At 40.3% G+C, this 18,123-nt stretch overlaps 1 protein-coding gene across 2 annotated transcripts in view; it reads left to right on the forward strand.

The window, feature by feature from the left end:
- Positions 1-18,123, forward strand: part of Esr1 (estrogen receptor 1) — a 372,005-nt gene that overhangs the window by 226,901 nt on the left and 126,981 nt on the right. For both annotated transcript variants that reach the window (XM_015996803.3, XM_006978086.4), the window contains exon 5: positions 8,870-9,205. In XM_015996803.3, the coding sequence (XP_015852289.1) occupies positions 8,870-9,205 (336 nt within the window). The remainder of the gene's footprint in view (positions 1-8,869; positions 9,206-18,123) is intronic.

Here is an 18,123-nt window from a genome sequence, read left to right on the forward strand (position 1 = left end):
CTAATGTTCATGGAAGGCAAAACCTCTTCAACTGTGAGTCATGATCCTACGTGACCAAATATGAGGCTGTGCCAAAAATTTATAACAAAAAGTTTCTGAATGCACAGTGACCAAGAAATTAATTCAAAACCAAGTACTTAATGAACCCAAGGCTTTCCAGGCAGCGCTTGCCTGCATAGCCTCACACAGCTTCCATGTAGCCTTGGCACAGAGCACGAACGCTTTGTATTTCACATACCACCATGCCTCACAGTGGCAGTAAGTGCTCCCTGGTGGCATTGAGTGCTCCCTGGTGGCAGTGAGGGCTCCCTGAAACAGCTCCGCTCAGATTCATAACTACGCTGAGTCATAAACTACAGTGTTTTGCTGCATGTATAACGTTTTTCTGCTCTTACGGACATCATGGTTTTATTACTAAAAACAAACACCCAGAGCATTTCCTGCTGCCATTCCTCATCTGTGTGTCAGATTCTTATCTTGGGAATAATGTTGTATTAGACAAATGACCACATCCATATAGTTACTATGTGAGTTTTATTTCACCTTTAATATGGTAAAATTATATATAGCAAAGAATTATCATAAAATAAATTTCCTTTGAGATTTATTTTGAATTTATGTTTGATTTGTATAGCTGTTTTATATACCTGTTTACTTAAGGCTGCATAGAAATTTCAATGGGTGTGAATCAGAAAAGTTCAACAGGTTTTGATATAGGGGTTTTACAGTCTATATTATGATACATACGCTCTGGAGTGAAGTAGAGTTGGGTTTAAATCCTCAGTTACTCTTGGAGAGATGATAACCAAGGCTTCATCCTCTTCTGTCCAGGGGGATGATGCCAGGACTTAACTCACACAGTCCCTCCATCTTGAGTGTGTGTGTCTGCATTAGAATGGGCAAGGATGCTCTTCTGCGGCGGCTTTATTATGTTGTTATCTTTAATTTTTAATAATCAGCACACCTATTTCTTTCAACACACTGAACTTAAAAAAAAAAAGCTTTTAGTTCATTTCTTTGCCTGGCTTTTTAATACCTCACGGATAATGTGAAGTTACTGAAAAACAAAGAGAATTAATTATGCAAATGTTTGAAATAATAATACATTGAAGTAGTTGCAGGAAACTGGGGAAAATTACTGATGTTCGCTAGTTTTTTCTTTTGAGACATAGGTTACTAAGAGAAAAAAAAAGATCATTCCAATGAAAGAAAATTTGAAAGACTACATTAGAAGCCAATAATCCAGAAAATTTTTTATCATTAATGGATATTCAGATAGTATATTAACTTTGCCCAAGATTCAATGGCCAAATCAAAGAATTTAAATGCTGACAAGATGAATGATTGAACTCTAGGTACGCATGGTGATGTGTGTCTTTGAGACTAGTATCTATGAGATGAACACTGGGAGATGGAAGTTTAAGGCCAGCTATATACCAAGCGCAAGATCAGCCTCTAGGCTACATAATGAGACCCTGTCTTAAATAAACCAACCAACCAAGGACTGGGCATATAGCCCAGCAGTAGAATGCTTACCTGGATTGTATAGGGGCTCTGGGTTTTATCCCTGCCACCCTCACACTGCAAAGCAACACAAAAAGACATCAGATAATCAGAAGTCATTTTTCAGTGTATCTCAGACATCTGACTCATAGGGGTAAATGTTTGGTTTTAGGGCCGGGGCATAACTGTCTAAGCACCTGGTATGGCTTCAGCCTCCTTCTCCCCAGGAATCAGCAGCCTCTGGCTTCATTCTAGCCACCTCTTGACTCCCAGGTAGTTTTTGAAGTACTCCTCAGGACTCAGCTTCCCTAGGGTCTCTGGTCATGTTTTCTTTGCCTTTCAGTCTCTTTCTGGTTGTCTGGTTTTAGTGGCTTAGTAAATATCCTTCAGTTAATGTCCCCAAGATGGATTAATGTCACTTAAATCCACAGTACTAGAAAAAAACTACTAGAGGTTTTACATGTGGCTTTTCTATGCCCTCATAGTAATATGAAGAGGACATTACCAGTTCAGACTGGCTACATTCACAGGGTTACAGGGTAGATAAAGTAGCTTCCAATCCTTTATTTAAATGTATGGCTCTGCTAGGACAATCATGAATATGTGTTAAATGACTTTTAAAAAAATAACTTTGCCTTGATGCAAGCATAATCTAATCAGTGGCACAATTTGAGAGTTAATAAATAGTGAACAGTTACTCTGATACCCAGTCACTGCTTTGGGATCAACCTGCTGAATATCCAGCTGCATCATCTCAAAAATGACATTTTCATTGCTAAATGGCAGTACAACATGTCTTGTTTGCATGGCACTACACATTACAGTGCCATTTGGTACAAATAAACTTCTTGATTGCCGTGGATTTCTCTCTTTAATGTTTGCATAATCTAAACTATTATCTTTTAAAAATATTTTTTTCTTCTTCTTATGAATTAGTAGTTTAGTCTTTTGACTTTTCTTCTGATAGTTAAAAAAGAAATAGTCAAGCAGAGGTAGGTTTACATTGTTGCCTTACAAATAATTCTGGAAAATGTCTGGAAGAAGTGTGATTTTTAGTTTTCTCTTTGAATTTTAATTATTCCCATCAAAAATTAAGGTATAATTACATCATTTCCCCCCTTCCCTTTCCTCCTTCAAGCACATCCCAAATGCTCTCCCTCTAATTCCTTCCATATCTTTCCCTTATTCCTTCTGAAGTTTATGGCCTCTTTTTCTTTGATGTTATTGTTTCACTCACTCACACACACACACACACACACACACACACACACACACACACACCAATAACATATATATGTAACCTGTTCTGTCTGCATAGTGTTATTTGTATGTACATGATATCAGGGACTACCACTTGGTATTGGATAGCCAATGAGTGGGCTCCTCCCTAGGGCTGATTTCTTCTTCTCTTGGCAGTCATTCGTTTCCTGGAGTTCTTTGTCTAGGGCTCGCACTGAGATTTCTCGGTTGGATGTGAGCACATTTATTAGTGTCATCATTGTTCAGAAGCCATGTCATTGAGGTATTACAGGTGCAGGAGACACAATGTCACAGCAGACGTTTTTTGGTGGGGATGAGGATTACACTTATCTGTGGGCGTAAGAGCAAGTACATCCCATCCTGTGTAATTAAGAATTAGCTGTCTGTGCTACAGAGACACAGCCTGTGGATGTTGGAGCTGACCTTGAGTGTTCACTTCATGGGGGTGAAATAGAAACAAAAGTTGGGTTCTCCCCATTGTCATCTAATTCTAGCTAGAGTTTATTTGAACTTTTATAAAATGTTGATACAATATTACCACTACTAATGCATTCACTTGGCAGCTTACGGGAAGAGCCTTTTCCTCATTGGGCCACACTCTGGGATCTCACTGCACACAGTTGGCCAAACAATGTGCATCATTTTCTATTTTGTTTTGCTTGTAGGGATTCTGGCATTTGTAAAGCACCGTGCCTTTGGAATAAATTAGAATATTTACAGGTGTTTACCAACTCTTCCTTTCTCTGTTTGGCTGCTTGGTGGTTTTACAAATGCCCAACTCTCTCATCTTTCCAGCTGCATCTTAGGGCTCTATATCTCAAACTAGGGGCCCTTTTTGGCTTGTGTTCAATAACCCGAGTCACCCCACTGTGAGAATCAAGTGGACACTGAAGCCCAACACATTATTTTAAACAGTGTTACAGTAAAACCATCCAAACAACAACTACTTGTAAACTCCTCCAAGAGCGGAAATTTTGTAATTTGATATATGCACACATAAAATCTCCAGCCACCCTCCCGCCCTGTTCCATTTGTTGCCAACTTGGCACCTGGGAAGAGAGAACCTTAGCTGAAAAATTACCTCCTTCAGATCGCTTGTGTGCATGCCTGTGTGCTATTTTCTTGAAAACAATGATCAGTATGAGTGGACCCAGCTCACCCTGGGTGGTTCCATCCCTAGGCAGGTGGGCCTGGGCTGTATAAGAATGATTGCTGTGCAATCTAAAGAGAGCAAGGCAATAAACAATGTTCCTCCATGGTCTCTGCTTCATTCCTGCCTTGAGATTCTGCCCGGGCTTCATTCAGTGATGGCTCTAGCCTGTAAACCAGATAAACCCTTCTTCCTCAAGTTTCTTTTGATCATGGTAACTAGAGTAAAAGAATAACTAGAATGTTATTCCAGTTATCTTGCTTAGAGTTTTTGAAGTGTATTGTCTTGCCAGTACAGAATGCTTATTCCTGCTATGGTTTCTGCACAAAGCTTTTATTTCAGCCTTGGTCTGTTGGGTCACCATTTAAACCAGTATGGGATCCGAATCTGAGAGCGATGTTTTTGCTCTCACCATGGGCTCTAGGCTGACTCCTCGTGTTCTTCCCTCATTGGTCACATTACCTGATAATCATGGCTCCTTGGTGTTCTAGCTACTCCAGTTGGCACAGGCTTATTGTTCTGAACTATGCCAAGCAACAAGCATGATGTTTCACATGTGCTCTGATGAGCAAGGTTGATGGGACCATCATCTTCCTTAACTGAGATGTCGGGATGTTTGACTATGAGATCACTGAAATATGTGACTATGCACAATGGCTGACCACATGCCGCTGCCTTCGTTTGCTTGACTTTGTGCCCATGATAATGAATAAATTTCAAAATTGGTTTATCTGAAAAATAGAACAAAGTCAGCCTCCTTTCAGAGGTGGCATATGAATACAGAATAATCACCGAGGAGCTCCAGGATGTAGTCTGTTTGCATGTGGCACCAAATGAGAACCAGTACAGGCAAGGCCTGGCTGGCGGTTTCCAAGATTTACCTCACAAGATTTTTGTGAGGACTAATTACCTTAAAATATCCTCCCACACAGTGCACAGGAAGCACTTAAGATGCACACCACATGCTCAATGCATATTAATGATTAAAACAACAATCTTTGGGATCGGAGAGACAGATTAGCAGTTAAGCGGACTGACTGCTCTTCCACAGGACTCAGGTTCGATTCCCAGCACCTACATGGAGGCTCACAACCATCTGCAGGTTCACTCCCAGGGGATCTGACATTGACTTCTGGTCTCTCTGGACACCAGGCACACAGCAAGCAGAACACCACTCATACACATCAAATAAATAGTATTCAACACCATTAAAATATCAACCTTCATTGTTATTATTATTGTTTATTCCAGGACTTGCAGGAAATGCTCATTTTTGAGCAGGAAAGGTTGGTGGTTTCTTTTCATTTATACATTATCAACTAATATATCTAATTTGGACCTGAAACAGTGAAGCTATATCTTTAAAAAAAATTCCCAGCTATACATTTTCCCCAGTGTCTTGACAAATTAGAACAAGGAGAAGGAAGTTCTCATATTAATTCTTCCTCTGTCAAGAGTGACAGTTAACATATAGTGTTTATTTTTCATGTGTTCAATGTGAAAAATATTTGAATTAGTCAGGCACATCTTTAATCCCAGCACTCAGGAGGCAGATACAGGTGGATCGCTGTTGTTCAAGACCATCCAGGTCTACACAATGAGTCCCCGGACAGCCAGTGCTATATGGGGAGACCCTACCTCAAAACAAAACAAAAAAAATTGCATTAAAAATTTACTAAAATATTAATCCCTAATTCTTTCCATGTAAGTCTAAAACTTAATATCCAACTCACTATCTAATTTTGGAGAGATAAGTTTGTAAGAAATATAGAGGCTTGAGTTTATCTTTGGCCTTTGAAATAGTTCTTTTTGCCAATAACATTTGGTCAGAACAGAATGGCCTTTTTCTGGGTAAGACTCTAAGTCAAAGGCTCAAAGAATGCACAGCAGAAAAATTGAACCACCTGCTCCCCTGGGGTCTTTAATTTAGCTAGTGAGAGTCACAGGTGGGTAAACCTTTGGGAGAAGATTATTTGAAACTATTTAAAATTTCATATTTAGAAAGAGAAATGTGTTTGTGAAAAATCCAAAGCTAAGAACACTCACAAACTTGGGTCAGTTCCTAATACAACAGCTCAGCAGCCATGAGAATTTGACTGAGCTACCCTGGGGACCTGGGACCACACTGTGGGTCTTGAGTAGATCAGCATTCTGTAGCATCTCCCAACTAGAAGTTTATTTAGATGACAAAGTTATAAGTTATCTAGTGAAGTGTGTGTGTGTGTGTACTGGGGGGCAGTATGTGTGTGAGTGTTTGTCTGCACATGTACCACATATGTTTCTGATATTTGCAGAAGACAGAAGAGAGTTCTATACCCTCCAGAATTGGAGTTAGGGTCGGTTGTGAGCTGCCATATGGTTGCAAGGAACCCAATTTAGGTCCTCTTCAAGAGCAGCCAATGCTCTTAATGGCTGAGCCATCTCTCTGGCTCCTAGGAAATGTCTTTTATTATTATTGTTAATAAAAATAATCTCAAATGCTTCCAAAGTTAGCTGAAAGGCTGTGGAGATCTCAAGCAAAGTGTAAACATGATGAGGTGAGCTGGGATCTCAAGTACTATGGAAAAGCCAGGTGCTGTTATGCACACTGTGATCATAGCACTGGGGATGTGGAAACAGGATGGTCGCTGGGTTAGCACTGGGGAGGTGGAGACAGGATGGTCCCTGACTTTGCTTGCCAGCCAAGTTAGATGAATCAATACACTCTAGGTCCACTGAGAAACATTTACTAGAAAAGTAAAATGGAGAGTGACTGGGTGTACTGGACATTGACCTCAGGCCTCCCTAGGCATATGCACACCCATGCACACACCCATGTACACATGTGTGCACACATCATAACATGAATACACTCACACACACAGTTGTCTGATGAGTAAAAATTGTACATACATGACAAGGACCATGTACTATTTCAATAAATGGTGCAATATTCACATCAGGGCAAGCATCTCAGTCTTATCATAGACTGATCATTTCTCTGTACTGATGATCTTTTATGAAAGCTTTTTCTTAAATACACACTTGGTTATCATTATCTTGTCACTACACTATGCAGCATAACACAGGAGTTTATTTCTCCTGTGTGCCTGAAAACGCAGCTTGGCCAAGTTTACTCTAAGCGTCTCTCACTTTCACTCCATCTGGCTTCGTGGAATAGCCATTCTGCTCTCGGTGTCTGTATAGCTATTTCATTCATTCATTCATTCATTCATTTTGTTTATTTTTTTTGTTTTTACATCCTAACTCCCAGTCCTTCCCCACCACCTCCTCATGTGGTTTTTTTTATATTGCACATGAGTATCTGTTCATCTAACATACCGTCTTCCAGCTCCACCCAATTCTTTGCAAATGACAGAATATCACTTCTTTTTTATGGCTGGATAGTAGTCTGTGGTGTATATGTACCACATTTTCTTTCTTCATCAGTTTACAGACACTTGCATTGGCCCTCTTTCTTGGGGTACCGTGGACAATATTGTAATAGTGACATGGTGAGATGAGTGTCTCGTCAACATATTGACTTGGTTTTCTTTGAACATCTAGCCAGGAATGGAATTGCGAGGTAAAATAATAGTTCTATTCTTTTTCTTTTTTTAAAGAGTTATTTATACTATGTATTTGGATGCTTTGCCTGCATTTATGTCTGTACCTCACATACATGCCTGGTGCCCATGGAGGTCAAAAGAGGGTATTGGGTCCCCTAAAACTGGAGTTACAGACAACTATGATCCACAGTGTAGGTCTTGGAGCCAAACCCTGGTCCTCTGCAAGAGCAGTAAGTGTTCTCAGCTCCTGAGCCATCTCTCCAGCCCTTTAACGTTTTGAAAAGGAAACTCTCTACTATTTTTATAGCTACAGGGCTAGCTTGCCACTAGGCACAGGCATCCTAGCCCTGAGTTTCCCCGCATTCTCATCACTGTTTCTCGTCCTTTGTCCATTGGAATTGTTGTCATTCTAACTGGAGTGAGGTGGCCTCTCACAGATTCGATTTGTGTTTGTCTCACTCTTAGTGGTGCTGAACATTTCTGATACACTTGTTGACCATTATGTCTTCATTTGAGAAGTATCTCCCCGGGTTGACTGGTCATTTCTAATTGCATTGCTGTTGCTTTGCTCTTTGAACTTACATTTGTGCCAATGATTGTTAAATCAATGTTTCTCTTGGGATTCAGACATTAGGTCTTTACTCCATCATGGTGCTCCACTCCTTCGTTACTAAAAACACCATCAGTTTGCTGTTAAAGAGTGTCTATAAAAGATGTAGTGTTTGACATTAAGTCATAGTTTGTGAGTAGTTATTATATTTATTTTATAATAAATATATTATTTATTATAAAATTATTTTTATTATTATTATAAAATTATTATATATTTGCTAAATTATAAATTATATAAAAATTTTATAATACTTGCTATACACACATATATATATACATACATGCACATATATACATACAAGCATGCACACATATACACACATGCACATACATAGACACATGTACACATTTGCATACATACATATGCATTCAGATACACACACATAGATAAACATGCACAGATACATACACATATGACATACACATATACACAAGCATATACATACATGCACACACAGAGACAACCTCAAGTACTGGTATTACCTCAAGTACTACTACTGACTGATAAAATCCCATCATTACATTTTCAGGAGTTTGCACACCTCTTAACACATAGGTGGCTTGAAATTTGTTACATTGACATTATCTACCCCATGAATGTCACCAAATGCCACAAGTCAGTGCTGTTGGCCTTTTCGTTTGGAGTGACAGTTACTAAACACTTCCTAGTTGGCGTGTGCTCTCAATATTTATTTTAATAAAAGAAAGGGCTATTATCTTTGAAGACGGTGTTCGTACTGGAGTCCACAGGAGAAAAAGGTCACCAAATGTGTTCTCCATCCTCCTGCCTTTTCAGGGATACGGAAGGACCGTCGAGGAGGGAGAATGCTGAAGCACAAACGCCAGAGAGATGACTTGGAAGGCAGGAGTGAAATGGGGCCTTCGGGAGACATGCGGGCCGCCAACCTTTGGCCGAGCCCCCTCGTCATCAAGCACACTAAGAAGAACAGCCCCGCCTTGTCCTTGACAGCTGACCAGATGGTCAGTGCCTTGCTGGATGCCGAACCGCCCTTGATCTATTCGGAGTATGATCCTTCTAGACCTTTCAGCGAAGCTTCAATGATGGGCCTACTCACCAACCTGGCAGACCGGGAGCTGGTTCACATGATCAACTGGGCGAAGAGGGTGCCAGGTAAGAAGGCAAATCTCAACTTCGACTGTAAGCGCGATTAACTTTTCAAGAATTGGCTGTGATACTGTGGGGGAAAAATGACAGCGTGCTACATGATGAGTGTCAATGCTACATTGGTCTTTGTCCCTTGTCAATATTAACCCACTATATTTCCCTTGAAACTTAAGATATAGCCTTTAAAAATAAACACCCAGGACAATAAAACCTTTGACATAGTATTTTTGGCCAGTTTTCTTTGCTCAAAAGACTTGGATGGATACTACATACCACATGCACACATGTGTCTGTCACGCAGAGATATCACATACTAAAAGTACTTAATGCCCAGTGATCTATGGAATTTTTTGATTTCTAAGACTATCACTCAAAACTCCTCTATTAAGAAGCAGTTTTTCCGTAAATAATCTCTTCTTCAAATATTGTGCGCTAAAGGGCTAATAAAAGGTTTATTTATGGAACACTAATTATTTCTTCACTTCGCTTTATGCATCGTATGCTCAGAGAAAGGGAAATACAACAGGAAAATAAATGCAAGCAACCTCCTGAGGAGCTTCTAGAAAGATCCAGAGGCTGAAGTGACACTTTGCTCCTCCTATTGGTCTCTCAAGTGTTGTTTCTATAGCTCTTGACTGTTCTCATTTATGGAGAAGGACTCTAGTTATGATGGAAATAAGACTCCCGTGCCCCAACTAATGGATTTTGTATACAGAAGCCTGTGCTGAGGCAAGAAGAGGTGGACTCTTTTGTATGGCTTAGAGATTAAATCAACCTGATTTGATTTGATTTAAATAGAGCTTTCTCTTCCTTGGGTTTCAATAGGTGAGGTTATTTTCCATGACATGTGAGATATTTTCTCTTTTTTATAAAATTAAAATACCTATGGAGTTTTGCACCTTCATTCTCAGAGTCCCTGATTTAGGCTGAGTTAATGTGAATCTGCCCTTTAGGAGTCTCACATGTGTTTGCCTAGATCCACATATAAACATGTTGTCTTGTGAGTAGGGAGCCAGCAGTGCCATGCAAATTTATTACAGGGCATCTATCTAGTTTGCGTAGGAGAGGTCAGAGTGTGTGAAAGAATAAGACTGATAGAATTTAAATTTTGAGGATAATTCTAATGAGCAAGCAAAAATCCCTGGCCACCTAAGGAACTGCAAGTTTTAACAAATGCCTAGATATTTTATCATTGGTTTTTGAGATAGACACAACTACTTCGGGATTAGAATTATATAGAGCTATGTATTTTTCCTTGAACTTTATGTCTGTTTTTTGTCCTGTTTTTACACATCAAGAGAGAAGAAAAGAAAAATGAAATCATGAAAGATTTAATGGTCATACCCCTGCGAGCCAATTCTTGGTTGCTGTTAAGTTTTTATCTATCTATAAACATCCCTCTCTGAGATTCTGGCAATACTGGCTCCAGAGCATTAAAGCAGTGCTGAAAACAAGTATATATCATTCATTTTTATCTGTAGAGACCCATTGCAACATTTTATAAGTGGTATGTTGTTGGTGGTGGTGTTTTAAGTCAGGGTCTTGCTGCGTAGCCCAGGGAGGACTTGAACTTACTTTCCTGCTTGTGCTTCAGTAAGTTCAAATGTATTACCCATTGATGAAAGATTTATGAAAGTAACCTCAATTCAGGATTAAAATGGAGGCAGAAGTCAAGCTGAGGAAGATTCAGTGGTCATGTTTATCTGTCCCATTGTTAAACTCAGAACGAGACATATGCATGGTAATAAAATATCTAGCCAGGCTACTCTCAAATTTCTTTGTGATATTTCAAAAGTCCAAAAATCTTTGGGATCAAACTATATTTTGTTGATTGGCCCTTTATAAAACATGGATTATAAAAGCAAAATGTAGTTACGTACAATCATGTGCTATGTAACAACATTTTGCTGAGCAACAGGCCACATCAATGATGGTGGATCTGTAGTGGTATGGATTAGAGAGAGATCCACCCAGGGATCCATTTCACTGATGTGTCCCTGTCATCAAGTGACTGTCACAAGGTCGTGTGTGTGTGTGTGTGTGTGTGTGTGTGTGTGTGTGTGTATGTGTGTGCCATAGGACTACTTGTCTGAGGAAAGTGAATGACAATGGCCATTGATTTAAAAAGCGTGAGGAAAAAAAGAGAGCAGATTAAAGACCTCCATGAGGAACTCTAAAGATGACTGTGAAAGTTTGCAGAGAAAGTTGTATTTCACAAAGGTTTTATATACCCAAATAAAATCTGTCATTTAAAAATCATTTTAAAAGGCCACATTAAAGAGCAGGTAGAGGCAATGTCACATTTATGAGGTGATAATTTGAGAATAATAATGGTAATTTCAAGAAGGGAATGAGAAACATCCTTAGGAAGAACAATAGCAGGGAAGCCGTTTTGTGGCATCAACCCTGTGATATGAATTTGAAAGAGAACAAGGAGGAGTATAGGGAGGCTTTGGAGGGAGGGAAGAGAGGGCAGTGATGTAATTGTATTATAATCTCACACACAAAAAAAGAGAAATGATTAAAAAATACACACAAAAGGAGGTAAAGGAAAAGATTCCAATAAAGAAGTCGGAATTGAATGACTACCAGTGTGAACAGACTTCATTTTGAATGATGGATTTTTAATAAATATAATCAATCCTTTGGGATATTTAATTTTTTTATAATAGGATATTTTTCGAATTCTCAAGAGTTGTGAATAAAGTTGAATTTTCCTTTGTCTTACCATTTGGCCCTATTTTCTGACTTGATATGTGGGAATTAAGAGGTAAGGATGTGTAAAATGACATGTAAGCATGGTCCTCAGTTCTAATCCATAAAGAACTTGTGTTAGCCCTAGGAAAAGGTGTCTATAAGGAATGAATGTTTCCCTTTGGCATGTCTGAAGAACAGCTATGGGAAGAATGATCACTCTGACTTATCCAGTTCTGCACAAAGACTTTTTAAACATAATTTTAGTTTTGAAATTGAAATATGATTATATCATTTTCCATACCCTTCCCTCCCTACAACCCCTCTCATTTTCCTACTTTTCTCTCTTTCAAATTCATACCTTTTTTTCTTAATTGCTCTTAAATATATCATTTATGATCTATCTATCATCTATCTATCTATCTATCTATCTATCTATCTATCTATCTATCTATCTATCTATCTATCTATCTTCTATCATCTTTCCATAATCTATATCTGTCTATCATCTATATCATCTATCTAGTATCTATCAATGATCTATATCTACTATCTATCTATCTATCTATCTATCTATCTATCTATCTATCTATCTATCTATCATCTATGTCTAATTATCATCTATCATCTATATTTATCATCTTTGTCTCTCTGTCTATATCTGTCTATCTAATCCATCTATCTTTATTTGTTATCATCCCTATCTATCTATCTATCTATCTATCCATCCACCTACCTACCTACCTACACCTAAATATGTAAACACAACCTGCTCAGTCTGTATAATTTTACTTGTAGATGTATGATTTCAGGTCTGACCACTTGGTATTAGGTAAATGATTGGGGAGCTCTACCCTGAGGAAGACTATTACTTTGGCTCTCAGCATTCCTTAATTGCCTAGTTATTTGTCTAGGGTGGGGACCCTGTAACACAAATCTTAAAAGGCCTTATAATAAAAAAAACCCAGAGCCAAATATTGGGGTGAAAACTGAAAGATCAGAGAAGCAGAACAACTAGCCACTTGCTTACCTCTATAAAATCCTCAGCCTGAAGAGAGCGAGTTCCTGTTTCCTCACACCTTATATAGCTTTCTGTGTCCTGCCATATTACTTCCTGGGATTAAAGGCATGTGTCACTATTGCCTGGCTCTGTTTCTCTTATGCAGCCTGGTGTGGCCTTGAACTCACAGAGATCCAGATGGATCTCTGCCTCCCGAGTGATAGGATTAAAGGTATGTGCCATCACTTCCTGACCTCTATGTCTAATTTAGTGGCTGGCTCTGTCCTCTGATCCCCAGATAAGCTTTATTGGGGTACACAATATATCACCACAATTTTCCTCTTCCACAATGCCATGTCTATTGCTATCTTTCTTATGTCATTTCTAGGAGACACAATCTCATAGCAGACTGGGTTCCTCTGACTCTTATATCCTTTCCATTCATACTTGTTAAATGTTCCCTGAACCTGTACAGGAAATGTGTTGAGGGTGTATCAGTTGGGACTGGGCACCACACATTCACTTGCGTTCTGCAATTTTGGTTGGTTGTGATTTTTTTGTAATGGTGTGTCCATCTGTTGCAGAGAGAAATCTCTTTGATGAGGGTTTTCCACTAAGATATTATGTGCCACTGCTGTACCATTAAGGTTATCATGCCATGCTGGTCATTATTGTGGTTCATAGGTGTCATAGTTCATTAAGATTATTGATTGGCTCCTTCCATTAGAAGCATGCAGGATGCTTCTTGTTCTATGAAAGCCTGTCTTCAGAGAGGAGGCTTTCAAGTCAGATACAGTGGGGGGTCCTTTGGGTCCTGTGTCAGAAACATATAGTACCTTCAAGATTAGGTACTCCCATCCATCTCCAAGAGACAACCAAGGGCAAAGGCAATAGCCTATAACGTTTGGGGAGTCTCCTGGACTCCCCTGACCAACAACTATGAAGTGGGTTTCCTATGCCTGGTATTACAGTATTTTGTAGCTAGTCTGTGAGCATTGTCAGCCCATATGGGAAATTTTCATTTAAAGAATATATGTATACACATAGACTTGTATACATTTTGTGTGATTTTAGGTAAATAAGTAATAGATTCCTTTTAGATTTTTTTCAAACATCTTTCCCGAGTTGTTTTACTGTCTTCATTGTCTCTCTCCTTTGGTATTGACCTCTAACCCCTGTCCCTACAATTAAAGCCCCTCCTTCTCCCATATCCCCTTTCAAATCACTTGTGTCCTCTGCCCCCCTCTGGCACCCCTCTTGACCCTGTGGGCCCCTCTTTACTTTCCTGGTTTCTGCAGTTCCTCTGGGTTATCTGCTTACACCTGAAGACTTGGAGCTAGGAGCCAGAGATGAGAAAGAACACACAATGTTTGAAGGAGACTTTAAATAACCCAGGCTATTTCTGCATCTTTATGTCTAGCTGAAGAGATTTTGCCCTTTATTATGTGTGCTGTAATTCTTTAATACCTAATAGCTATTTTCTGGTCCAACTATGGAAAAAGGTTTACTTGGAAGATTTTTTTAAATTTTTATTTAGTCTTTGAAATTTTTATACTTGCATACAGTATATCTTGACCATCTCTACCACTCAGTAGCCCTCCTGTTCTCCCCAGGACCCCCACACATCTCCCTCCCAATTTCAGGTCCTCCTTTTGTAATTAATTGATTATATGAAGCCACTGAGCTCAATTGGTGTAGGCCATATGCAAGTGGGTATGGTGTCACTCACTGAGGCATGGGGGACTGAGCAGTGGCCACACTCTTTCAAGAAATGACTCTTCCTCTTGTAGCTGCCATCGGCTGCCAGTGGCTCCTTGGCTAGAGCTGGGGCCTTGGGAGTGCCCTCTCCACCAGACACTAAAACTTTAAACTGCTTTGATCTTGTATAGATCCCTGTAGCTGCTGTAAAGTCATGTGGGCAACAGCCATGCCACTTTGACTTATAAATTAAACTCTTCCTTAAGTTTATTGCAACTTACATGCCTCAAAACCAATGTAAGTTTTAAAGATCGTTCTCTAGTTACCTATACTGAATGAAAGCTTGGGTAGATATGTATGCTCCTAATGGCTGGTACTGGAAATCTGATGGTCTTGACCCCTTTGGGAGTCACATACCAGACATCCTACATATCAGCTATTTACATTATGATTCATGACAGTAGCAACAGTACTTTTGTGAAGTAGCAATGAAATAATTTTATGGTTGGGTCTCACCACGACATGAGGAACTGTATTAAAGGGTTGCAGCGTTAGGAAGGTTGGGAGCCACTGGCTTAGGAGATGGGCTGAAGGCCTGGGCCAGAAAGCAGAAGCAAAGAGAAATGGCTTCCTGAGTTCATGAAGACTTGCTGCCTTCACTAATTTCATTTCCTCAGTGGAAAATGCCTGACTCGTTTTTTCCTTCCCTCCTGGGCTCTCCCTCTGCAAATAGGTATAGGAGTTCCCTCTTCTACAGAGTCCTGACTCCACGCCATTTTGCTTTGGTTCTCTCCTTGCTCACCTATGACCCCACAGGCAAAGGATCTCTTTTGTGGACCTATCTGCTTCAGGCCTCACATGCAGTTGCTCAGCAATTTCTGGGTCATCCCCAAGAGTGCATTTTGCCTAGCCCACCCCATAGCTCAGGACTTCTTCACCAGTATCTCCAGGAATCCACTGAACAGCATCCCTGGCCCTAATGCTCACCTTGCCATTCACATCAGCAATGAACAGAAGTCTGGAAACATGCAGATAAATAAACAGATAAAAGGTGACTTTGGGACTTTCTAATTTTAAGAAATCTGAGCCCTGTCAAATACTCTGTTTTCACACCAACGAGGACTACTCTTTAAGGCTGTGATGGTCCTCTTTATACCTCTCTTCAGGGTCTAGCTGTGCTTATAACATCTCTGTGGTAGCTACGGCAGCTACCTCAGTGAGAACTCAGTTTCCATCCTTCGTTTTGGAAAAAGGGCAGAGGGATGTTGCAGAGTGTACAGACATGAGCCCTGAGAACCCTGACAGGGTCATTTGTCTATCCACAGGTGTAATGAAGTGAGTGTAACTGCAAATGGAGGTGGGTAAGGTCAAGAGGACAGGGAGAGGGCTCAGCACTACTCTCCTGGAATCAGGCGTGCGCAGTACTTTCTATTCGGTTTCTGTGCATGCCAGGGACTTGGCAGAGCATCTCAGTCCCCGCTTCCCAGTTATAATCAGAGCAGCAAACCCTGGCCTCAGGCTGTTAGGACATTCTACCATACTAGGAAATTTGGTATGGTGATCACACAGAATGTGGCATGGGAGGGTGGGTGACATCCTGGAGTGATGACAGATGCCATTATTAAGGGCAAGACTTGTTTAGAATTTGGAACTGTTCTGTATGGAGATCCCTAGGACTGGGCTGGTATCTTCTCACTCAGCACAGCACTCCGGGCTGCAGTGCACAGCTGTATTGCTGACCAGTCATGCCCAGTTCCCTACTGCTCCTGTGAAAGTTCCAGGACAAATTCAACAAAATCAGCTACTTGCCTGATCTGTCTCTTATGCACAGCTCTGACACTGGTATTTCAGGACCAGGTATACGAAGCCTTTGAAAAGTCCCTTTCTGACGAGAGTGTTGAGGATGTTCCCATATGGATCTTTTTTTGTCACATATTGTCAAGGAGAATCTGAATGTCTGTGTGCCACAGCTGAGGGCTCTGGGTGTCCTCTGGCCACATTTCAGGGGGTTTTGGCTACAGTCTTGCCACTTCCAAAGAAGATGGGCATCTACTAGTCATTTAAGTGCTTAGACAGATGTTACACTTAGAGTGTGTGGAATTGTATTCTCTCAAAAACACATGTTAAAGGTATAGCTCCTCATATCTCAGATTGTAATTTTACTTAGAAACAGAGTCTTACAGAAATTGAGACCCAATGGGTTCACAGGCATGGTCTGTAATAGACGAAAATCGGCATCTTGGTAAAAAGGCTCATTGGGTACTGACCTAGATGTGTGTGTGTGTGTGTGTGTGTGTGTGTGTACAGAAAGGTAGTCATTACTCTCAGCTTCTTTCATGGTTGAACATGTGAACTGGACAGCTGACACATGGTTTCTCTAAGTCAAGGGTCACCAGAGTTCACCAGCAGATACTAGAAGCTGGAATAGGCAAGTATGAACTCTAGCCCAAAAGTGTCAGAGACTGTGGTCCTGCTGACATTTCCATCTTTAACCTGTGGTGTTCTGGTTTCATTCCATTCCCATAAATCACCAACAAAAGCAGCTTGGGGAAATAAAGGATTTATTAGGCTTACACTTCAGGATAGGCCATTTTTGAGGGAAGTCAAGGCAGGAACTTGAAGGCAGAAAATGTGGAGGAATACTGTTGCTGAAGTATTCTCTGGTTCATCCTTAGCTAATTTTTTTTAATACAACCAGAGACTACCTGCCTAGGGAATGGTCCTCTCAGCACAGTGGACTAGGCCCTCCGACATCAATTAACAATCAAGACAACCTCCCACAGACATGTCCACATACCATCCTGACCTTGACACCTTCTTCTCAGATGACTCTAAGCTGTGTCACACTGATAAAGCTAACTAGGAAACCTTGCCTCTGAAGCTGAGACAACACACTTTTGTTTTAAAAGCCACGGTTTTTTTTGACATTTTATGTGGCAGCCTGGGAAATTAATAGAAAGTATGCTAGCCATGTTTTTGTTTTGTTTTGTTTTGTTTTATTCTTTTATGTTGTTGTTGTTGTTGCTGGGCCTTGAACCTGGGGCTTTACACCAGTTGGAAAAGTGATCTACTGTGGAGGGGTTTCCTCCACCCTGTTTTGTATTTTTATGTCAATAAAATAAAATAAAATAATACATAGAATAAACTATTGGCATAGAGAAGACAGAAGTTGGATGTGATACCTCACGCCCATAATTCCAGCACCCAGGATGGCAGAAGGATGGCCAGCCTAGGGTACATAATAAGTTCAAGTCCAGCCTGGGATAAGGGAGGTACAGAGTAAGACCCTGCCTCCAAAAAACAGTGAAAGATGGGTAAGATAGTCATGGGACACACATGTGCCATCTCAACATGCAAGAGGCTGACGCAGGAGGATTGCTGTGAGATCAAGGGCAGTCTGGGCTTTGTAGCATAAGTTTGTCTTTTGACAAAAGACAAGAAGGACATGTTTGGCTCCTCTAGCATAGACTTGGCTGGTTATTTACTCTGGTGTATATTTTCTTCTGCTTCTACAACTCCCTTGGCTCACTTA

Source organism: Peromyscus maniculatus, chromosome 16, assembly GCF_049852395.1.
Source record: "Peromyscus maniculatus bairdii isolate BWxNUB_F1_BW_parent chromosome 16, HU_Pman_BW_mat_3.1, whole genome shotgun sequence".
Classification (NCBI taxonomy): domain Eukaryota; kingdom Metazoa; phylum Chordata; class Mammalia; order Rodentia; family Cricetidae; genus Peromyscus; species Peromyscus maniculatus.